The sequence below is a fragment of the Bombina bombina genome, chromosome 8 (genome assembly GCF_027579735.1).
Source record: "Bombina bombina isolate aBomBom1 chromosome 8, aBomBom1.pri, whole genome shotgun sequence".
In the NCBI taxonomy this organism is placed as follows: Eukaryota; Metazoa; Chordata; class Amphibia; order Anura; family Bombinatoridae; genus Bombina; species Bombina bombina.
Window position 1 is genome coordinate 8,530,225 of NC_069506.1, and position 25,878 is coordinate 8,556,102.

Sequence of the window (25,878 nt, forward strand, 5' to 3'; positions counted from 1 at the left end):
TGAGAAATTGAAAGCAGAAATCCTTGCACGCCTGGGGGTGACTTCGGCAGTCCGTGCACAAAGATTCCATTCCTGGATGTTTTCATCTCATAATGCTGCAAGATCCCAGATGTTCGACCTTATACACCTTGCCAGGAAGTGGCTGCAACCAGAGGTTAATTCAGCTACCAAAATAGTGGAACTACTGGTGATGGACCGGTTTCAGCGTGGATTACCTGCTTCCCTGCGGCGGTGGGTTAATCAAGGTGATCCTCAAACAGCGGATCAGTTGATTGTATTGGTCGAAAGATTTATAGCTTCAGGAGAAGTTTTGCAACAATCTTCAATGGATCAGCCCCACAATCCCAAGTCCCAGAGCTCTACAAGAACTGGTAAGACTGTTCAGGGGATAAAGGGGATAAGAGAGCAGCAGGTGTATAGGCAAAACACCAGAGACATTTCCCCAGGAATTAAGGAAACATTTAAATATAACCAACCTGTAAGATGTTTTAAATGTAATGAGGTTGGGCATATTGCTAGAGACTGTGATAAAGATGAATTTATGGACTGTAATGTTGCACATTCACTATTGTCTAATAGCAACAGCTCTGTTAATAATGATTCCCATTGGTGTACTGTGACGGTTAATGGTAAAGTATCTAGGGCTTTGCTTGATTCAGGAAGTATGGTCACACTAGTGGCTAAATCTTTAGTACCAGATGCAGTATTAGATTATGGGGAAAAAATGGGAATTATCTGTGTTCATGGAGATAAACGGGAATATCCTACAGCTGAGGTGGAGATTGAGACTCAGTGTGGTAAATTAAAATATTGTGTTGGTGTAGTACCAAATTTAGCCCATGAGGTGGTGATAGGGAGAAATTTTCCAAAATTTCTGGAGTTATGGGAATCTCCAGAAATATGTCAAACTTCTGATATTTATGTATTTCCTTTCTCTGAAACTGATTTTGAAGGGGGTTCCATTGAAAAGGAGAAAAATAAGATTTATTGCCCTATGCCTGTATTAGTAGATCAACCTTCTCAGAGTAATGAAGTACCAAGTACTAGCTTGGAAAATATTGATGATTTGATAGATCTGATTGGTGGCCCTGGTAATTTTAAAAAAGCCCAATGGGAGGATCCAACATTGGTAGAGGCAAGAAATAATATCAGGGTTTTAAATGATGTTAATTACAAAGTAAGTCAGCCAGGGAGAAGGAAACCTGAGCAAATATATCATATAAATCTGGTAAAACCTACAGAACTCCCTGTCACTGAATCAGAGGTAAATATATCGGAAATCCTATCTGTACATCAGAAGAGAGAGGTCAAGGATTTTATTAGAATGAACAAAGAGGTATTTTCTGTGGTACCGGGAAAAACTAATGTTATTAAGCATGACATAATAACAGAACCAGGGAAGAAGGTCTGCCTTAAACCCTATAGGGTCCCTGAGGCTCGTAGAAAGGCTATTAAACTGGAGGTAGAAAAAATGTTAAAGCTTGGGGTAATTGAGGAATCACAAAGTGAGTGGAACAGTCCAATCGTGCTTGTTCCAAAGCCGGATGGTTCATTAAGGTTCTGTAATGACTTTCGTAAGCTTAATTGTGTTTCCAAATTTGACACCTACCCAATGCCTAGGGTAGATGAGTTGATAGAAAGGCTAGGAAAAGCACGTTATCTCACTACAATTGATTTAGCGAAAGGGTATTGGCAGGTGCCTCTCACTAGTCAAGCAAAGGAAAAGACAGCTTTTTCAACCCCAGAGGGCTTATTTCAGTATACGGTGTTGCCATTTGGTTTACATGGGGCCCCGGCAACATTCCAGAGGATGATGGATAGAATTCTGAAACCCCATGTTCGTTATGCGGCAGCATATTTGGATGATGTTATAATTTATAGTACAGATTGGGAATCCCATCTTCCAAAAGTTCAAGCAGTACTTGATGCAATACGGTCCGCTGGGTTAACTGCCAATCCTGCAAAATGTACCGCTGGTTTACAGGAAGCTAAGTACTTGGGTTATACTATTGGTAGAGGATTAGTTAAACCTCAGACAACAAAAGTAGAGGCCATACAGAACTGGCCACAGCCTCTAACTAAAAAACAAGTAAGAAGATTTATTGGGATAACTAGTTATTATAGAAGGTTTATCCCGAATTTCGCTACAATTGCGGCACCCTTGACGGATCTCACAAAAGCAAGGGCCCCAATTATGATAAAATGGTCCCCAGAAGCAGAACAAGCTTTTAAGCATTTGAAAGATGCCCTTTGTGCCCATCCAGTTTTGGTAACCCCCAATTTCGATAAAGATTTTATTGTACAGACAGATGCCTCTGATGTTGGTTTAGGAGCAGTTCTCTCGCAGGAGTGTCAGGGAGAAGAGCCTCCTGTCCTTTTCCTAAGCAGAAAACTTATTCCACAGGAAAAGAACTATTCTATAGTGGAGAAAGAATGCCTTGCCATTAAGTGGGCTTTAGAGACCCTTAGGTACTATCTGTTGGGAAGAAAATTTAAATTAATAACAGATCATGCTCCTCTCACATGGATGAGTCAGAATAAGGAAACAAATTCAAGGGTTACTAGGTGGTTTCTTAGCTTGCAACCCTTCAATTTTACTGTTGAGCACAGGGCCGGTCTTTTGCAGGGCAATGCTGATGGTTTGTCTCGGGTACATTCATTGATGTCCATGGTCGCTCAACCCACTGGGTGTGAGCTGGGGGGGAGGATATGTGACAGAAAGCAAGGCCTGCTTATAAATGGAAGATATTTAAGACCAAGCATTGTACATGCTATTTCTCCTTTCAGTTAAAACCCCAGGGAGAAAGAGTGTGTATTTGATTATCCCAGACAGCTGTGAAGCTGTCCAGCAGCTAATCACAGGTGTGGCTAATTAGAAGTTGTGAGGGTTTAAATAGCAGCCTCACTTAGGCCTTGAGAGAGAGTTACACAGCTACAGAAGCTGGTGTGTGTGTTTGTTACACTGTGTAAAAGACTTTTGTTCCTGTGAACTGTAAAAGGACATTATTTTTACAAAGCACTTGTGGAATGCTGTGAAGTGCTGGGACACATTTAAAAGCACTTAACTTTGCTGCAGAGGAAGGATTTCCCTCTTTTGAAAATGAACTGCCTGTTTGTTATTGCTGTGAAAAATAAAGCCTTTTAAACTACAGTGGATTGTCCTGTGCTGCATTTGTGCCCTAGAAGACCGTGGTTAAAAGTGTTCCTGTCACAGTATATATATATATATATATATATAATGTGTGTGTGTGTAACATGGAAGTCATGGCACAGTGCACCCCTTCCCCCTCCCCCACTTGTGACCATGCAAATAAATATATAAACCTGTGTAAAGGGTCAGACAATACTCCCAGCTGCCTTCCCCTGTGTGTGGGACACACATACACATTCAGGATTGTGGAGGGGGTGTGACCTTATGCAAAACTTTCTGCCTTCCAGGAAGCTCACTCCCCACCACTGTACAATGCATGCTGGGAATTAGAGTCCAGAATGGCAGAATCGCAATACTGAGAGTGAAATAGTGAACTAAAAATTTCATAATGCAGTTTGACTCCCAGAATGCTGTGCTTCTTCCTTTCAAACAGAGCTACATTCAGGGGGATTACAAGAAAAAAAAATGGACCCCCTTTGTGGACACCCATGATTATTAGCATTAATAGTAACTAAATTATAATAGAGATTCTGTTTATAACTCTACCAAATTTCCATTGTAAGCATATTCTTCAAAAAATATTTATAGTAACTGATTAAATTGCTAATAGCTACTGAATATAGCATCCAATCTGAGTGACAACTGATAATAAATAAGTTTCTGCATTTGCTAAAGATCATGACAGTAAATTAATTCAGTATGTATGTCAGTATGTATGTCAGTGTAAATGTCAGTATATATGTCAGTATGCATGTCAATATATATGTCAGCATATATGTCAGTATATATGTCAGTATGTACGTGAGTATATATGTCAGTATGTATGTCAATATGTATGTGAGTATATATGTCAGTATGCATGTCAGCATATATGTCAGTATATATGTCAGTATGTACGTGAGTATATATGTCAGTATGTATGTCAATATATATGTCAGTATGTATGTCAGTATGTATGTCAGTATATATGTCAATATATATGTCAGTATGTATGTCAGTATGTCAGTATATACTGTATGTCAGTATGTATGTGAGTATATATCTCAGTATGTGTGTCAATATGTATGTCAGTATGTATGTCAGTATGTATGTCAGTATGTATGTCAGTATATATGTCATTATGGAGAACTTCACACCAATACTTACAATTCATTTATTAAGATATCTGGCACCCAAATGTTTCCTGTGGGGATGGAAATCTGAGTCACATTCTCAAACTTTGCTGGATCCCAGGTGAGAAATTCATCCACCCAGAACTACATGAGTTAAAAAACAAGTATATTTATAATTAATGTTAGATGTTTCCTATAGAAATGATAAAGTTATAGCTGTTACAAGTTATTAGAACAAGAAATATACTTCATTTTTTTATAGTAATACATATACATATACAGTATATATATAATTTGTTTAAAAGATTCTCATGTTGCCATGGCAACATGCTGGTAAGCCTCTCTTTCACCATCTATAATTGACCTCAATAAAATCTTATTTAAAAAAAAAAAAAAAACTTTGTCAGCAAGAATTAAACCTTCATTGTTAGATATTGTGAAAGTAAACTTCTACCTGACATTTATATTAGTATTTACATCATATATGTCTGTGTTTGCTTTATGAGCACAGTGTTGTTGTTTTGGTGTAATTTGTGAAGATGTTTGACAGCTGTGGGAGACTGAACAAGGGGTAGCGTTTCAGACGTTTGATATTTCTTCTGGGACATTTTTAGTTGGACTAAATGTAACAGGGAGATGTTTCATCATATGCATTGCAGTATTTGCTCATTACTATATGACGTGCATAACATAAAAATACCTAATTGTGTGTTACTTATTGCAGAAATCTGTTCCCTTGTCTATTATATGTTGTGGGTCACTTGTGGTATATTATATTAGTTTCCTAAAGGAAAGCGATATCATTACACAGGCGAGTATTAGATTACTACAAGTGAAGGGAAAGTGTATAGACTATAAGACAAAATAACAGTGTCTAGCATTGTAACCAAGTACTTATCTTACCTGTCTGTACCAGATGTAAGTTGTCAGGACTTGATTTTTCTCATCCTGTGAATGAAAATAAAGGTAAAAAATCATCATTATAATCTAATATCCTGATACTTTTTAGTTTTAAAGACCAGCAATTTATTTAAAGAGGTGTGGTAGTCAATAGAATTCTTAAGAACACACCACTTGGGAACATGGCTCTTTAGAGTTGTGAATCTTATTTCTTCTGATGTGGCCAGTTAAGAACAGATATAAATCAGCTCCTGTACATATGAACCAATCACTGTGCAGCATGTAAGAACAGGTGGATTCTGAATTCCCTTGAATGCACTTCAGTAACTCTGGGGAGTGGAAAGTATACAATTTCCTGATATAAATTACAGAAAATAAATAATGAAAGTATATTGCAAATATGTTACACTCTATATAATTAAGGGCCATTTTAAGAGTGGAGTGAAAAATTGCACTTAAGCGAGCACGATATTTGCACTCCACTCGTAATACCAGCGCACGCAGTTGTGTCAACAGAGCGCACTTCCACAGGCTCCAGTAGGAGCCTTGTTCTCATGCCATCAGACAATGAATGAGAAGTAGCGCATTGAAGGGGGTAAGTCCCGCAGCGATGGGCAGCAAATTGTAAATATGTGTATATGCTTATATATTTATGTGTTTATATGTGTATATGCTTATATATTTATGTGTTTATATGTGTATATACTTATATATTTATGTGTTTATATATGTATATGCTTATATATTTGTGTTTATATGTGTATATGCTTATATATTTATGTGTTTATATGTGTATATCCTTATATATTTATGTGTTTATATGTGTATGTACACAAATTAACACATAAATATATATGTATATAAGTGTATATATATATATATATATATATATATATATAAAATTTAAAGGAACACACAGTTCCCATAGATCGCAATGTAAAGGCACTTTTCAGTGCTGTTTTTTTTTTTTTTTCAAACACCCCACACCCGCCAACTTTAGACCAAAAAACTGCTTAGTGCAATTATTAAAAAATAAAGATGCTACTTTTTTTAATAAAGCAACACTATTCATACTTTTTGGGGCCAATTGGGGGGCATTTATAAAGTTAACCAGAGATCTGATACATTTTATAAGTGCTGATTGTTACCGTTAGATTGCGGTAGCAAAAAACAGCAACTTATAATGGCGGGAGCCCAATAAATTAGCGCTCCACTTGTAATCTAGCCCTAAATATTTTATAGGGATTTAAATTTAGAGTTTAATGATTTTGCTGTTATATAATTTAGTAAGGTTACACAAGTATTTGGAAAGGAGCACCTCCTTCAAAAGAGGGTGACTTGAGTGCGGCGTAGATGCGTAAACCCTATATAAAAGTACAAGAAGTGTGCTGCAATGTTTTAAAGTGCAGGAAGTGTGCTGCAATGTTTTAAAGATGTTCAATATAAAAAAGCATATAGTGTGCTAGTTGTGTATATCAACGTAAGCTGTATCATAAAAATGAGATACAGTGGATCAGAAAGCGATCAAAAATGTGATTAAAAAAACTGTAACATTTTGAGTTGCAGTTTAAGTAACAAATCTCTGTGTGAAAAAATCACATAAAGTTACATAAAGAAAGGGGTTAAAAAGTTGCAATCAAGAAAACTATTACAAATCAGTACAAGTGAATGAGAACATAAAATTAGGAGATAGGAATAATAACTAAGCTGTATAAAGTGTGCGGAAAGTGGTTTCGTTTCACATAGGAGTTGAAGTGTAACTTTAAATCATATCTAGTACCGGATACACGTGGTTTATGTGTCACAGGTGATATTCAATAAGCTCAGGTAGCAAGGCTTACTGTTGGGTATTACCTGGTAATACTATTTTATTTTACAAATACAGAGCAACAAACATTGCAAATACAAAAATTAGCATATGTATCTCAAATACATATTAAACCATACTGAAACAGTGTTAAGTTTGCATATGTGATTGCTGCAGCAATAGGAACGTATTAATAGCTCAAAGAAGTATAGAAATAAAATACATGATATAATTTAGTAATTTCTTTGTATTCACTATCTGCAACTGCATCTCTGTTAATGAATTGGAATAATGTAAAATAAAGCATCACCAGGCTATAATATTCTGAGGAATTAGTAGTATAACCTTGTTAAGTGTCATCACATTCCATAGAGCTGGGTATATGAGTCGTTCTACACAGTGACACTGATTCATGGTAAAAAAATACAGATACATAAAGCAGACTAAACAAAACACATGAATACATCAAAAGAGCCGTGATCTGAAGAGCTTACAATCTACTTGTTGAGAGGTGAGGAGACAGAAGGTGTGGGGTAACTTGTCATATAGACAAAGTTCCAGCAGTGAGACAAAGTAAATTAGGATTTATTTTGTCAAAATGAAGAAGAAACATGCGGCTAGATTACGAGTTGTGCGTTAAGGTAAAAAAGCAGCGTTAACAGGTCCTAGCGCTGCTTTTTCACTACCGCTGCTATTACTTCTTGCAGGTTTAGGGGCACCGCACACTTCTTTGGCCTTACCGCAAAACGACTTACGTAAACTTCGTAAAGTCTTTTTTTCGATGAGAATTCCATAGCGTTGGTATTTCGAGTCTGTCCTGGGAGGCCAAAAAGTGAGCGGTACACCCTCTACCTAAAAGATCCCTAATGCATTTTAAAGTCAGTAGTTATGAGTTTTACACTACAACGCTGTAGCATAAAACTCATAACTAAAGTGCTAAAAAGTACACTAACACACATAAACTAACCCCTAAACCGAGGCCCTCCCGCATTGCAAACACTATAATACATGTTTTAAACCCTAATCTGCCGCTCCGGACATTGCCGCCACTAGAATAAACATATTAAACCCTAAACCGCCGCACTCCCGCCTCGCAAACACTAGTTAAATAATATTAACCCCTAATCTGCCGCCCCTAACATCGCCGCCATCTACATTATACTTATTAACCCCTAATCATCCGCTCCGGACATCGCCACAACCTACATTATATTTATTAACCCCTAATCTGCTGCCCCCAACATCGCTGCCACCTGCCTACATTTATTAACCCCTAATCTGCCGTCCCCAACGTCACCACCACTATATTAAATTTATTAACCCCTAAATCTAAGTCTAACCCTAACCCTAACACCCCCTAACTTAAATATAATTTAAATAAATTTAAATAAAATTACTATCATTAACTACATTATTCCTATTTAAAACTAAATACCTATAAAATAAACCCTAAGCTAGCTACAATATAACTAATAGTTACATTGTATCTAGCTTAGGGTTTATTTTTATTTTACAGTCAAGTTTGTATTTATTTTAACTAGGTAGAGTAGTTATTAACTATTTAATATCTACCTAGCTAAAATAAATACAAATTGACCTGTAAAATAAAAGCTAACTTAAGTTACAATAACACCTAACCTTACACTATAATTAAATAAATTCCCTACATTAAATACAATTAAATAAATTAAATTAAGTTAGCTAAATCACAAAACCCCCCACTAAATTACAGAAAATAAAAAACAAATGACAGATCTTTAAACTAATTACACCTAATCTAATAGTCCTATCAAAATAAAAAAGCCCCCCCAAATAAAAAAAACCCTAGCCTAAACTAAACTATAAATAGCCCTTAAAAGGGCCTTTTGCGGGGCATTGCCCCAAAGAAATCAGCTCTTTTTCCTGTAAAATTTTTTTACAAACAACCCCCCAACAGTAAAACCCACCACCCACACAACCAACCCCCCCAAATAAAATACTAACTAAAAAAACCTAAGCTCCCCATTGCCCTGAAAAGGGCATTTGTATGGGCATTGCCCTTAAAAAGGCATTTAGCTCTATTGCTGCCCAAAAGCCCTAACCTAAAAAAAAAACAACAACCCAATACACCCTTAAAAAATCCTAACACTAACCCCCGAAGATTCACTTACCGGGAGAAGTCTTCAGCCAAGCGGCAAGATGTCCTCAACGAAGCCGACAGAAATGGCCCTCCAGACGGGCAGAAGTGGTCCTTCAGATGGGCAGAAGTGGTCCTCCAGATGGGCAGAAGTCTTTATCTTCAAGACATCCGACGCGGTTATATATATATATATATGAGTTATATTGTAGCTAGCTTAGGGTTTATAGTCTTAAATAGGAATAATTTAGTTAAGGATAGTAATTTTATTTAGATTTATTTAAATTATATTTAAGTGTTAGGGTGTTAGGGTTAGGTTTAGGGGTTAATAAATTTAATATAGTGGCGGCGACATTGGGGGCGGCAGATTAGGGGTTAATAAGTGTAGGTAGGTTGCGGCGACATTGGGGGCGGCAGATTAGGGGTTAATAAAAATACTGTAGGTATCGGCGATGTTGGGGGCAGCAGATTAGGGGTTAATAAGTATAATGTAGGTGTCGTCGGTGTCCAGAGTGGCACATTAGGGATTAATAAGTATGATGTAGGTGTCAGCGATGTCGGGGGCGGCAGATTAGGGGTTAATAAGTATAATGTAGGTGTTGGCGATGTCGGGGGCAGCAGATTAGGGGTTCATAAGTTTAATGTAGGTGGCGTCGATGTCCGGAGCAGCAGATTAGGGGTTAATAAGTGTAAGATTAGGGGTGTTTAGACTCGGGGTTCATGTTAGGGTGTTAGGTGTAAACATAACTTTAGTTTCCCCATAGGAATCAATGGGACTGCGTTACGGAGCTTTACGCTGATTTTTTGCAGGTGTTAGACTTTTTCTCAGCCGGCTCACCCCAATGATGTCTATGGGGAAATCATGCACGAGCACGTACGACCAGCTCACCGCTGACTTAAGCAGCGCTGGTATTGGAGTGAGATATGGAGCTCAATTTTGCTCTATGCTCACTTCTTGCCTTTTAACGCCGGGTTTATAAAAACCCGTAATACCAGCGCTGTAGGGAAGTGAGCAGTGAGAAAAAACTGCTCGTTAGCACCGCACAGCTCATAACGTAAAACTCGTAATCTGGCCGGTGGTTTGGAATCAGGACCATTTATTGCATGAAAATGTGTTTAACTCTGAATGGCAACAGCAGGAAGCACATGTTGCATATTGCAGTATCCGGGATTTTTGGCGACTACAGATAACGCTCAAAACTGTATTGTTGGATGGGAGCACGTGCACAGAAATAAAAATACAATGAATTAATTATATAAATTTCCATACATAAAACATGTAATCATTTTAATATATTAATATATTCTATGGCAATTAGAAAATAACACATATTATACTGTGTTGTTGGTCTCACTAAGAACTAGAGATATTTTCCCCATAGACTTTATTATCACTATCATGTCATGTAGCCTTTTGCATTGTGCTTTAATACACATTTGTGTAGCAAATGGAGATATATCCTGGAATCCTGAGTGAGCTATTCCTTTTAATGCTAATAAAGATACAGTTCATATTGAGCCAACTCACACATATATTTGTCTGGGGACCTATTCAGAGGCAATCAAGAAAAGTAATGTTATCTCAGTTCTCAGCACAGTGTGAGAAACATGTCCCAAAGAAACACTACAGGTTTAACTCAAAAGCTGCTTTATACTTATATCTGAAGAACAAAAACACACATTTGCAGCCAATTGCTGGAGAGGCTGTTGGAGCACAAGTGACTGAGCCCATTGCCTGATTTTTTTTTCATTCCTCTCACCTGGTACCAAGAGGAAGTTGGTACAATGGGTAGACCTATGCATGGTTTGCATCTCTTAGATCTGCTTACATGTTAGTACAATGAGAAGACGTGGCATGGTTTCCATCTGTTAGCTCTGCTTACATGTTGGTAAAATGAGTAGACCTGGCATGGTTTGAATCTGTTAGATCTGCTTACATGTTGGTACAATAGGTAGACCTGGCATGGTTTGAATCTGTTAGATCTGCTAACATGTTGGTACAATAGCTAGACCTGGCATGGTTTGCATCTGTTAGATCTGCTTACATGTTGGTACAATGTGTAGACCTGGCATGGTTTGCATCTGTTAGATCTGCTTACATGTTGGTACAATGGGTAGACCTGGCATTCTTTGTTCTCTTGGTATTCTTTGTTGCAAAGCAGTAACATAAGCTTAGGGGCAGGCCCATTTCTGGAGCGCTGTATGGCAGCAGGTTTACAAGAATGTTATCCATTAGCAAGAGCACTAGATAACAGGATTATTACCTGTCATGTAGTGCAACAGATACTACCTAGGTATCTCTATAACACAATATTATACATTAGCAAGAGCACTAGATAACAGCACTATTACCTGTCATGTAGTGCTACAGATACTACCTAGGTATCTCTAACACACAATATTATACATTAGCAAGAGCACTAGATAACAGCACTATTACCTGTCATGTAGTGCTACAGATACTACCTAGGTATCTCTATAACACACAATATTATACATTAGCAAGAGCACTAGATAACAGCACTATTACCTGTCATGTAGTGCTACAGATACTACCTAGGTATCTCTATAACACATAATATTATACATTAGCAAGAGCACTAGATAACAGCACTATTACCTGTCATGTAGTGCTACATGTGGTACCTAGGTATCTCTATAACACAATATTATACATTAGCAAGAGCACTAGATAACAGCACTATTACCTGTCATGTAGTGCTACATATACTACCTAGGTATCTCTATAACACACAATATTATACATTAGCAAGAGCACTAGATAACAGCACTATTACCTGTCATGTAGTGCTACAGATGGTACCTAGGTATCTCTATAACACATAATATTATACATTAGCAAGAACGCTAGATAACAGCACTATTACCTGTCATGTAGTGATACAGATACTACCTAGGTATCTCTATAACACTATATTATACATTAGCAAGAGCACTAGATTACAGTACTATTACCTGTCATGTAGTGCTACAGATACAACCTAGGTATCTCTATAACATAATATTATACATTAGCAAGAGCACTAGATAACAGCACTATTACCTGTCATGTAGTGCTACAGATACTACCTAGGTAACTCTATAACACACAATATTATACATTAGCAAGAGCACTAGATAACAGAACTATTACCTGTCATGTAGTGCTACAGATACTACCTAGGGATCTCTATAACACAATATTATACATTAGCAAGAGCACTAGATAACAGCACTATTACCTGTCATGTGCTACAGATACTACCTAGGTATCTCTATAACACACAATATTATACATTAGCAAGAGCACTAGATAACAGCACTATTACCTGTCATGTAGTGCTACAGATACTACCTAGGTATCTCTATAACACAATATTATACATTAGCAAGAGCACTAGATAACAGCACTATTACCTGTCATGTAGTGCTACAGATACTACCTAGGTATCTCTATAACACAATATTATACATTAGCAAGAGCACTAGATAACAGCACTATTACCTGTCATGTAGTGCTACAGATACTACCTAGGTATCTCTATAACACAATATTATACATTAGCAAGAGCAATAGATAGCACTATTACCTGTCATGTAGTGCTACAGATACTACCTAGGTATCTCTATAACACAATATTATACATTAGCAAGAGCAATAGATAGCACTATTACCTGTCATGTAGTGCTACAGATACTACCTAGGTATCTCTATAACACAATATTATACATTAGCAAGAGCAATAGATAACAGCACTATTACCTGTCATGTAGTGCTGCAGATACTACCTAGGTATCTCTATAACACAATATTATACATTAGCAAGAGCACTAGATAACAGCACTATTACCTGTCATGTAGTGCTACAGATACTACCTAGGTATCTCTATAACATAATATTATACATTAGCAAGAGCACTAGATAACAGCACTATTACCTGTCATGTAGTGCTACAGATACTACCTAGGTTTCTCTATAACACACAATATTATACATTAGCAAGAGCACTAGATAACAGCACTATTACCTGTCATGTAGTGCTACAGATACTACCTAGGTATCTCTATAACACACAATATTATACATTGTCAAGAGCACTAGATAACTGCACTATTACCTGTCATGTAGTGTTACAGATACTACCTAGGTATCTCTATTACATAATATTATACATTAGCAAGATCACTAGATAACAGCACTATTACCTGTCATGTAGTGCTACAGATACTACCTAGGTATCTCTATAACATAATATTATACATTAGCAAGAGCACTAGATAACAGCACTATTACCTGTCTTGTAGTGCTACAGATACTACCTAGGTATCTCTATAACACAATATTATACATTAGCAAGAGCACTAGATAACAGCACTATTACCTGTCATGTAGTGCTACAGATACTACCTAGGTATCTCTATAACACACTATTATACATTAGCAAGATCACTAGATAACCGCACTATTACCTGTCATGTAGTGCTACAGATACTACCTAGGTATCTCTATAACGCATAATATTATACATTAGCAAGAGCACTAGATAACAGCACTATTACCTGTCATGTAGTGCTACATATACTACCTAGGTATCTCTATAACACATAATATTATACATTAGCAAGAGCACTAGATAACAGCACTATTACCTGTCATGGAATGCTACAGATACTACCTAGATATCTCTATAACACAATATTATACATTAGCAAGAGCACTAGATAACAGCACTATTACCTGTCATGTAGTGCTACAGATACTACCTAGGTATCTCTATAACACACAATATTATACATTAGCAAGTGCACTAGATAACAGCACTATTACCTGTCATGTACTGCTACAGATACTACCTAGGTATCTCTATAACACACAATATTATACATTAGCAAGAGCACTAGATAACAGCACTATTACCTGTCATGTAGTGCTACAGATACTACCTAGGTATCTCTATAACACACAATATTATACATTAGCAAGAGCACTAGATAACAGCACTATTACCTGTCATGTAGTGCTACAGATACTACCTAGGTATCTCTATAACACACAATATTATACATTAGCAAGAGCACTAGATAACAGCACTATTACCTGTCATGTAGTGCTACAGATGCTACCTAGGTATCTCTATAACACAATATTATACATTAGCAAGAGAACTAGATAACAGCACTATTACCTGTCATGTAGTGCTACATATACTACCTAGGTATCTCTATAACACACAATATTATACATTAGCAAGAGCACTAGATAACAGCACTATTACCTGTCATGTAGTGCTACAGATACTACCTAGGTATCTCTATAACACACAATATTATACATTAGCAAGAGCACTAGATAACAGCACTATTACCTGTCATGTAGTGTTACAGATACTACCTAGGTATCTCTATTACATAATATTATACATTAGCAAGAACACTAGATAACAGCACTATTACCTGTCATGTAGTGTTACAGATACTACCTAGGTATCTCTATTACATAATATTATACATTAGCAAGAGCACTAGATAATAGCACTATTACCTGTCATGTAGTGCTACAGATACTACCTAGGTATTTCTATAACATACAATATTATACATTAGCAAGAGCACTAGATAACAGCACTATTACCTGTCATGTAGTGCTACAGTTACTACCTAGGTATCTCTATAACACACAATATTATACATTAGCAAGAGCACTAGATAACAGCACTATTACCTGTCATGTAGTGCTACAGATGCTACCTAGGTATCACTATAACACAATATTATACATTAGCAAGAGCAGTAGATAACAGCACTATTACCTGTCATGTAGTGCTACAGATACTACCTAGGTATCTCTATAACACAATATTATACATTAGCAAGAGCATTAGATAACAGCACTATTACCTGTCATGTAGTGCTACAGATGCTACCTAGGTATCTCTATAACACAATATTATACATTAGCAAGAGCACTAGAAAACAGCACTATTACCGGTCATGTAGTGCTACAGATACTACCTAGGTATCTCTATAACACAATATTATACATTAGCAATAGCACTAGATAATAGCACTATTACCTGTCATGTAGTGCTACAGATACTACCTAGGTATCTCTATTACACACAATATTATACATTAACAAGAGCACTAGATAACAGCACTATTACCTGTCATGTAGTGCTACAGATACTACCTAGGTATCTCTATAACAGACAATATTATACATTAGCAAGAGAACTAGATAACAGCACTATTACCTGTCATGTAGTGCTACAGATATTACCTAGGTATCTCTATAACACAATATTATACATTAGCAAGAGCACTAGATAACAGCACTATTACCTGTCATGTAGTGCTACAGATATTACCTAGGTATCTCTATAACACAATATTATACATAGAAACATAAACATAGAAACATAGGACCTAGGTATCTCTATTACACACAATATTATACATTAGCAAGAGCACTAGATAACAGCACTATTACCTGTCATGTAGTGCTACAGATACTACCTAGGTATCTGTATAACACACAATATTATACATTAGCAAGAGCACTAGATAACAGCACTATTACCTGTCATGTAGTGCTACAGATACTACCTAGGTATCTCTATAACACAATATTATACATTAGCAAGAGCACTAGATAACAGCACTATTACCTGTCATGTAGTGCTACAGATACTACCTAGGTATCTCTATAACACACAATATTATACATTAGCAAGAGCACTAGATAACAGCATTATTACCTGTCATGTAGTGCTACAGATACTACCTAGGTATCTCTATAACACACAATATTATACATTAGCAAGAGCACTAGATAACAGCACTATTACCTGTCATGTAGTGCTACAGATACTACCTAGGTATCTCTATAACACAATATTATACATTAGCAAGAGCACTAGATAACAGCACTATTACCTGTCATGTAGTGCTACATATACTACCTAGGTATCTCTATAACACACAATATTATACATTAGCAAGAGCACTAGATAACAGCACTATTACCTGTCATGTAGTGTTACAGATACTACCTAGGTATCTCTATAAAACAATATTATACATTAGCAAGAGCACTAGATAACAGCACTATTACCTGTCATGTAGTGCTACAGATATTACATAGGTATCTCTATAACATAATATTATACATTAGCAAGAGCACTAGATAACAGCTCTATTACCTGTCATGTAGTGCTACAGATACTACCTAGGTATCTCTATAACACACAATATTATACATTAGCAAGAGCACTAGATAACAGCACTATTACTTGTCATGTAGTGCTACAGATACTACCTAGGTATCTCTATAACACACAATATTATACATTAGCAAGAGCACTAGATAACAGCACTATTACCTGTCATGTAGTGCTACAGATACTACCTAGGGATCTCAATAACACAATATTATACATTAGCAATAGCACTAGATAACAGCACTATTACCTGTCATGTAGTGCTACAGATACTACCTAGGTATATCTATAACACACAATATTATACATTAGCAAGAGCACTAGATAACAGCACTATTACCTGTCATGTAGTGCTACAGATACTATCTAGGTATCTCTATAACACAATATTATACATTAGCAAGAGCACTAGATAACAGCACTATTACCTGTCATGTAGCGCTACAGATACTACCTAGGTATCTCTATAACACACAATATTATACATTAGCAAGAGCACTAGATAACAGTACTATTACCTGTCATGTAGTGCTACAAATACTACCTAGGTATCTCTATAACACACAATATTATACATTAGCAAGATCACTAGATAACAGCACTATTACCTGTCATGTAGTGCTACAGATACTACCTAGGTATCTCAATAACACAATATTATACATTAGCAATAGCACTAGATAACAGCACTATTACCTGTTATGTAGTGCTACAGATACTACCTAGGTATCTCAATAACACAATATTATACATTAGCAATAGCACTAGATAACAGCACTATTACCTGTCATGTAGTGCTACAGATAGTACCTAGGTATCTCTACAACACAGAATATTAAGGGAACAAAGCAAATTTGATAATAAAAGTAAATTGGAAACTTTCTTTAAAATGTTATGTTCTGTCTGAATAACAAAATAAATGTTTGGGTTTCCTATCCCTTTAATGTTTTTGCAAAACGTTTTATGAAGAATCTAAACTGGTAAATAATTTGAAATGTAATTAATTTGTTTTTTGAGTTTTTTCGTACTGCATTGACCCATTCATCTTGTCAGTGTTAGATGTGCGATCTCCAGATCTAATGAAATGAGAAAATATACCGCATTTATATGGGAAAAGGACGCTGTTCATGGTGGAAGACAGCACCTTGTTGTGCATTTATAGTTTTTAGATTGTAAGCTTTTGGGACAATGGATAATGTCAGGTGAATTAATGGGACATACAACTATTTGTAATGCACAGCTGTGAGTTTCAAACACTATTAGTAGCTTTTTTCAATATACTGCTGTGATTTAATGGGACAGTCTACACCAGAATGTTTATTGTTTAAAAAGATAGATAATCCCTTTATTACCATTTACCTAGTTTTGCATAACCAAGTTATATTAATACTAGTCCTAAAGCCCGTTCACACGGGCCGTGTTGTGTTATTTATTTATTTATTCTCTCTCTCTCTCTCTTTCTCTTTCTCTTTCTCTTTCTCTTTCTCTTTCTCTTTCTCTTTCTCTTTCTTTCATTTTTTCTTTCTCTTTCTCTTTCTCTTTCTCTTTCTTTCTTTTTTTCTTTCTCTTTCTCTTTCTCTTTCTCTTTCTTTCTTTTTTTCTTTCTCTCTTTTTCTCTCTCTCTCTCTCTCTTTCTTTTTCTCTCTCTCTCTCTCTCTCTCTCTCTCTCTCTCTCTCTCTCTCTCTCTCTCTCTCTCTCTCTCTCTCTTTCTTTTTTTCTCTCTCTCTCTCTCTCTCTCTCTCTCTCTCTCTTTCTTTTTCTCTCTCTCTCTCTCTCTCTCTCTCTTTCTTTTTTTTTCTCTCTCTCTCTCTCTCTCTCTCTCTCTCTCTCTCTCTCTCTCTCTCTCTCTCTCTCTCTCTCTCTCTCTCTCTCTCTCTCTCTCTTTCTTTTTTTCTCTCTCTCTCTCTCTCTTTCTTTTTTTCTCTCTCTCTCTCTCTCTCTCTCTCTCTCTTTTCTCCTGTTAAGTGTGGTCAGTCCACGGGTCATCATTACTTCTGGGATATTATCTCCTCCCCTACAGGAAGTGCAAGAGGATTCACCCAGCAGAGCTGCTATATAGCTCCTCCCCTCTACGTCACCTCCAGTCATTCTCTTGCACCCAACGAATAGATAGGATGTGTGAGAGGACTGTGGTGATTTTAATTAGTTTATTACCTTCAATCAAAAGTTTGTTATTTTATTATAGCACCGGAGTGTGTTATTTATTCTCTGGTAGAATTTGAAGAAGAATCTACCTGAGTTTTTCTATGATTTTAGCCGGAGTAGTTAAGATCATATTGCTGTTTCTCGGCCATCTGAGGAGAGGTAAACTTCAGATCAGGGGACAGCGGGCAGATTAATCTGCAAAGAGGTATGTAGCAGTTTATTATTTTCTGACATGGAATTGATGAGAAAATCCTGCCATACCATTATAATGTAAACTCAGCCTTAAATGCAGTAGATGTAGCTGGTATCAGGCTGTCATGTATGTATATTTCACACTTCAGTATTCTGGGGAATGGTACTTCACTGGATTTATACTGTATGCATAGACTTAACCTAATTTGCAGGGACTTACAATAGGTTTTAAATAACAATTTATTGAGGTTAAACGTTTTTTTGCTGGCATGTAAAATCGTTTATTTCTCTGAGGTACTGGGTGAAAAAATGTTTTGGGCACTATTTTTTCCACTTGGCAATAGTTTTGTTTAAATTAAAGCAGTTTTCTGATCTCTCTCACTGTTATGTGTGAGGGGGAGGGGCCATTTTTGGCGCTTTTACTACGCATCAAAAAAACTCAGTCAGAGGTTCATTTTCTTCCTGCATGATCCGGTTCATCTCTACAGAACTCAGGGATCTCCAAAGCTTGTTTTGAGGGAGGTAATCATTCACAGCAGAGCTGTGAAGATTGTAGTTGACTGTGATAAAAAACGTTTATTTGTGTATTTTTTCTGCTGTCAGGGTTAGTTATCCTTTGCTAATGGGAACAATCCTTTGCTAAAATTGTGTATTTTTTACAAAGATTTGATGCTATAACTTATTTATTTTCAACTGTCATAATTTTTTCTGTGCTTCTTATAGGCACAGTTCGTTTTCATATTATTGTAAATTACTTGAAAAGCATTTCCAAGTTGCTAGTTTATTGCTAGTGTGTTAAACATGTCTGATTCAGAGGAAGATACATGTGCTAATGCCAAAGTGGAGCCCAATAGAAATTTATGTACTAATTGTATTGATGTTACTTTAAATAAAAGTCAATCTGTACAAACTGAACATATTTCACATAACAACGAGGGGAGAGTTATGCCGACTAACTCGCCTCACGTGTCAGTACCTGCATCTCCCGCTCGGGAGGTGCGTGATATTGTAGCGCCGAGTACATCTGGGCGGCCATTTCAAATCACATTACAGGATATGGCTACTGTTATGACTGAAGTTTTGGCTAAATTACCAGAACTTAGAGGCAAGCGTGATCACTCTGGGGTGAGAACAGAGTGCGCTGATAATATTAGGGCCATGTCAGACACTGCGTCACAGGTGGCAGAACATGAGGACGGAGAACTTCATTCTGTGGATGACGGTTCTGATCCAAACAGACTGGATTCAGATATTTTAAATTTAAGCTGGAAAACCTCCGTGTATTACTAGGGGAGGTGTTAGCGGCTCTGAATGATTGTAACACAGTTGCAATACCAGAGAAAATGTGTAGGTTGGATAAATATTTTGCGGTACCGGCGAGTACTGATGTTTTTCCTATACCTAAGAGACTTACTGAAATTGTTACTAAGGAGTGGGATAGGCCCGGTGTGCCGTTCTCACCTCCTCCGATATTTAGAAAAATGTTTCCAATAGACGCCACCACACGGGACTTATGGCAAACGGTCCCTAAGGTGGAGGGAGCAGTTTCTACTTTAGCTAAGCGTACCACTATCCCGGTGGAGGATAGCTGTGCTTTTTCAGATCCAATGGATAAAAAATTAGAGGGTTACCTTAAGAAAATGTTTGTTCAACAAGGTTTTATATTGCAACCTCTTGCATGTATTGCGCCTGTCACGGCTGCAGCAGCATTTTGGTTTGAGTCTCTGGAAGAGACACTTCAATCATCTACACTAGATGAGATTACACACAAACTTAAAGCCCTTAAGTTAGCTAACTCATTTATTTCAGATGCCGTAGTACATTTAACTAAACTTACGGCTAAGAATTCCGGATTTGCCATTCAGGCACGCAGAGCACTGTGGCTAAAATCCTGGTCAGCTGATGTTACTTCTAAATCTAAATTGCTTAATATACCTTTCAAAGGGCAAACCTTATTCGGGCCCGGGTTGAAAGAGATTATCGCTGACATTACAGGAGGTAAAGGCCATGCCCTGCCTCAGGACAAAGCCAAACCTAGGGCTAGACAGTCTAATTTTCGTTCCTTTCGTAATTTCAAAGCAGGAACAGCATCAACTTCCTCTGCACCAAAACAGGAAGGAGCTGTTGCTCGCTACAGACAAGGCTGGAAACCTAACCAGTCCTGGAACAAGGGCAAGCAGGCCAGGAAACCTGCTGCTGCCCCTAAGACAGCATGAATCGAGGGCCCCCGATCCGGGACCGGATCTAGTAGGGGGCAGACTTTCTCTCTTCGCCCAGGCTTGGGCAAGAGATGTTCAGGATCCCTGGGCGTTAGAGATCATATCTCAGGGATACCTTCTGGACTTCAAATCCTCTCCCCCAAGAGGGAGATTTCATCTGTCAAGGTTGTCAACAAACCAAATAAAGAAAGTAGCGTTCCTACGCTGCGTACAAGATCTTTTATTAATGGGAGTGATCCATCCAGTTCCGCGGTCGGAACAAGGACAAGGGTTTTACTCAAATCTGTTTGTAGTTCCCAAAAAAGAGGGAACTTTCAGGCCAATCTTGGATTTAAAGATCCTAAACAAATTCCTAAGAGTTCCATCGTTCAAGATGGAAACTATTCGAACAATTTTGCCCATGATCCAAGAGGGTCAGTACATGACCACAGTGGATTTAAAGGATGCTTACCTTCACATACCGATTCACAGAAATAATTACCGGTATCTAAGGTTTGCCTTTCTAGACAGGCATTACCAGTTTGTAGCTCTTCCATTCGGATTGGCTACGGCTCCAAGAATCTTCACAAAGGTTCTGGGTACTCTTCTGGCGGTACTAAGACCGCGAGGAATTTCGGTAGCTCCGTACCTAGACGACATTCTGATACAAGCTTCAAGCTTTCAAACTGCCAAGTCTCATACAGAGTTAGTACTGGCATTTCTAAGGTCGCATGGATGGAAGGTGAACGAAAAGAAGAGTTCTCTCTTTCCACTCACAAGAGTTCCCTTCTTGGGGACTCTGATAGATTCTGTAGAAATGAAGATTTACCTGACAGAAGACAGGTTAACAAAGCTTCAAAATGCATGCCGTGTCCTTCATTCCATTCAACACCCGTCAGTAGCTCAATGCATGGAGGTGATCGGCTTAATGGTAGCGGCAATGGACATAGTACCTTTTGCACGCCTACATCTCAGACCGCTGCAATTGTGCATGCTAAGTCAGTGGAATGGGGATTACTCAGATTTGTCCCCCACTCTGAATCTGAATCAAGAGACCAGAAATTCTCTTCTATGGTGGCTTTATCGGCCACACCTGTCCAGGGGGATGCCATTCAGCAGGCCGGACTGGACAATTGTAACAACAGACGCCAGCCTACTAGGTTGGGGCGCTGTCTGGAATTCTCTGAAGGCTCAGGGACTATGGAATCAGGAGGAGAGTCTCCTTCCAATAAACATTCTGGAATTGAGAGCAGTTCTCAATGCCCTTCTGGCTTGGCCCCAGTTAACAACTCGGGGGTTCATCAGGTTTCAGTCGGACAACATCACGACTGTAGCTTACATCAACCATCAGGGAGGGTCAAGAAGCTCCCTAGCAATGATGGAAGTATCAAAGATAATTCGCTGGGCAGAGTCTCACTCTTGCCACCTGTCTGCAATCCACATCCCGGGAGTGGAGAACTGGGAGGCGGATTTCTTAAGTCGTCAGACTTTTCATCCGGGGGAGTGGGAACTTCATCCGGAGGTCTTTGCCCAGATACTTCGACGTTGGGGCAAACCAGAGATAGATCTCATGGCGTCTCGTCAGAACGCCAAGCTTCCTCGCTACGGGTCCAGATCCAGGGATCCGGGAGCGGTTTTGATAGATGCTTTGACAGCACCTTGGACCTTCGGGATGGCTTATGTGTTTCCACCCTTCCCGATGCTTCCTCGATTGATTGCCAGAATCAAACAGGAGAGAGCATCAGTGATTCTAATAGCACCTGCATGGCCACGCAGGACTTGGTATGCAGATCTAGTGGACATGTCATCCTGTCCGCCTTGGTCTCTACCTCTGAAACAGGACCTTCTGATCCAGGGTCCATTCAAACATCAAAATCTAACTTCTCTGAAGCTGACTGCTTGGAAATTGAACGCTTGATTTTATCAAAACGTGGGTTTTCTGAGCCAGTTATTGATACCTTAATACAGGCTAGGAAGCCTGTTACCAGAAGGATTTACCATAAAATATGGCGTAAATACTTATATTGGTGCGAATCCAAGAGTTACTCATGGAGTAAGGTTAGGATTCCAAGGATATTGTCTTTTCTACAAGAAGGTTTAGAAAAGGGGTTATCCGCTAGTTCTTTAAAGGGACAGATTTCAGCTCTGTCCATTCTTTTACACAAACGTCTGTCAGAAGTTCCGGACGTTCAAGCTTTTTGTCAGGCTTTAGCTAGGATCAAGCCTGTGTTTAAAACTGTTGCTCCGCCATGGAGTTTGAACTTAGTTCTTAATGTTTTACAGGGTGTTCCGTTTGAACCCCTTCATTCCATTGATATCAAGTTGTTATCTTGGAAAGTTCTGTTTTTAATGGCTATTTCCTCGGCTCGAAGAGTCTCTGAGTTATCTGCCTTACATTGTGATTCTCCTTATCTGATTTTTCATTCTGACAAGGTAGTTCTGCGTACTAAACCTGGGTTCCTACCTAAGGTGGTCACTAACAGGAATATCAATCAAGAGATTGTTGTTCCATCTTTGTGTCCTAATCCTTCCTCGAAGAAGGAACGTCTGCTACACAATCTAGATGTAGTCCGTGCCCTGAAATTTTATCTACAGGCAACTAAGGATTTTCGTCAAACGTCTTCCCTGTTTGTCGTTTATTCTGGTCAGAGGAGAGGTCAAAAAGCTTCGGCTACCTCTCTCTCTTTTTGGCTTCGTAGCATAATACGATTAGCCTATGAGACTGCTGGACAGCAGCCTCCTGAAAGAATTACAGCTCATTCTACTAGAGCTGTGGCTTCCACTTGGGCCTTTAAGAATGAGGCTTCTGTTGAACAGATTTGCAAGGCTGCAACTTGGTCTTCTCTTCATACTTTTTCCAAATTTTACAAATTTGACACTTTTGCTTCTTCGGAGGCTGTTTTTGGGAGAAAGGTTCTTCAGGCAGTGGTTCCCTCCGTAGAAAGAGCCTGCCTGTCCCTCCCGTCATCCGTGTACTTTTGCTTTGGTATTGGTATCCCAGAAGTAATGATGACCCGTGGACTGACCACACTTAACAGGAGAAAACAAAATTTATGCTTACCTGATAAATTCATTTCTCCTGTAGTGTGGTCAGTCCACGGCCCGCCCTGTTTTTTATGGCAGGCTAAAAAAATTTTTGGATTATACTCCAGTCACCACTACACCCTTGGGCTTCTCCTTTCTCGTTGGTCCTTTGGTCGAATGACTGGAGGTGACGTAGAGGGGAGGAGCTATATAGCAGCTCTGCTGGGTGAATCCTCTTGCACTTCCTGTAGGGGAGGAGATAATATCCCAGAAGTAATGATGACCCGTGGACTGACCACACTACAGGAGAAATGAATTTATCAGGTAAGCATAAATTTTGTTTTTTCTCTCTCTCTCTTTCTTTTTTCTCTCTCTCTCTCTTTCTTTTTTCTCTCTCTCTCTCTCTCTTTCTTTTTTCTCTCTCTCTCTCTCTCTCTTTTCTCTCTCTCTCTCTCTCTCTCTCTCTCTCTCTCTTTTCTCTTTCTCTTTTCTCTTTCTCTTTTCTCTTTCTCTTTTCTCTCTCTCTTTTCTCTCTCTCTCTTTTTTTCTCTCTTTTTTCTCTCTTTTTTTCTCTCTTTTTTTCTCTCTTTTTTCTCTCTTTTTTCTCTCTTTTTTCTCTCTTTTTTCTCTGTGATTACCTTGTATCTAAGCCTCTGCAGACTGCTCCTTATTTCAATTATATTAATATACTTTTTACCTCTGTAATTACCCTATATTTAAGCCTCTGCAGACTACTCATTATCGCAGTTATATTAATATACTTTTTACCTCTGTGATTACCCTGTATCTAAGCCTCTGCAGACTACTCATTATCTCAGTTATATTAATATATTTTTTACCTCTGTGAATACCCTGTATCTAAGCCTCTGCAGACTGCCCCTTATCTCAGTTATATTAATATACTTTTTACCTCTCAGTTATATTAATATACTTTTTATCTCTGTGATTACCTTGTATCTAAGCCTCTGCAGACTGCCCCTTATCTCAGTTATATTAATACACTTTTTACCTCTGCGATTACCTTGTATCTAAGCCTCTGCAGACTGCCCCTTATCTCAGTTTTTTTTACAGACTTGCATTTTAGCCAATCAGTGCTGACTCCTAGGTAACTCCACAGGAGTGAGCAGAATGTGATCTATATCGCAAATATGAGCTAGTGCGGTCTAGCTGTGATAAACTGTCAAAATGCATTCAGATAAGAGGCTGCCTTTAAGGGATAAGGAATTAGCATATGAGCCTACCTAGGTTTAGCTTTCAACTATGAACACCAAGAGAACAAAGCAAAATTTGTGATAAAAGTAAATTGGAAAGTTGTTTAAAATGACATGTCCTATCTGAATCATGAAAGTTTATTTTGGACTTGACTGTCCTTTTAATGTGCACATGAGCTGGTAATGATACTGCAGTATGACTCATGAATTTGCCTACTTTACTTATGGTCAGTGCTAGTGAGACATATGACATCACACTGTGTGCCTTATAGACAGTAGGAGACATATGACATCACACTGTGTGCCTTATAGACAGTAGGAGACATATGACATCACACTGTGTGCCTTATAGACAGTACGAGACATATGACATCACACTGTGTGGCTGTGTGCCTTATAGACAGTAGGAGACATATGACATCACACTGTGTGCCTTATAGACAGTAGGAGACATGACATCACACTGTGTGCCTTATAGACAGTAGGAGACACATGACATCACACTGTGTGCCTTATAGACAGTAGGAGACATATGACATCACACTGTGTGCCTTATAGACAGCAGGAGACATATGACATCACACTGTGTGCCTTATAGACAGCAGGAGACATATGACATCACACTGTGTGCCTTATAGACAGTAGGTCATGTGCATATTACAAGTTAAAAGAACATAAAACCCAAAATGTTTCTTTCATGTTTGAGATAGAACATACATTTTAAAACAACTTTCCAGTCTTCTTGGATTATCAATTGTGCTTCATTCTCTTGATATCCTTTAAAAATAGTCAAAGTACTG

General features: G+C 38.1%; 1 protein-coding gene across 1 annotated transcript in view; it reads right to left on the minus strand.

Moving 5' to 3' along the window:
- The window catches only part of LOC128638196 (5-hydroxytryptamine receptor 3A-like), an 80,122-nt gene that overhangs the window by 48,843 nt on the left and 5,401 nt on the right, over positions 1 to 25,878 (minus strand). The window contains exons 4-5 of the mRNA XM_053690057.1: positions 5,167 to 5,211; positions 4,298 to 4,407 (exon numbers count right to left, since the gene is read on the minus strand). Of these exons, the coding sequence (XP_053546032.1) occupies positions 4,298 to 4,407; positions 5,167 to 5,211 (155 nt within the window). The remainder of the gene's footprint in view (positions 1 to 4,297; positions 4,408 to 5,166; positions 5,212 to 25,878) is intronic.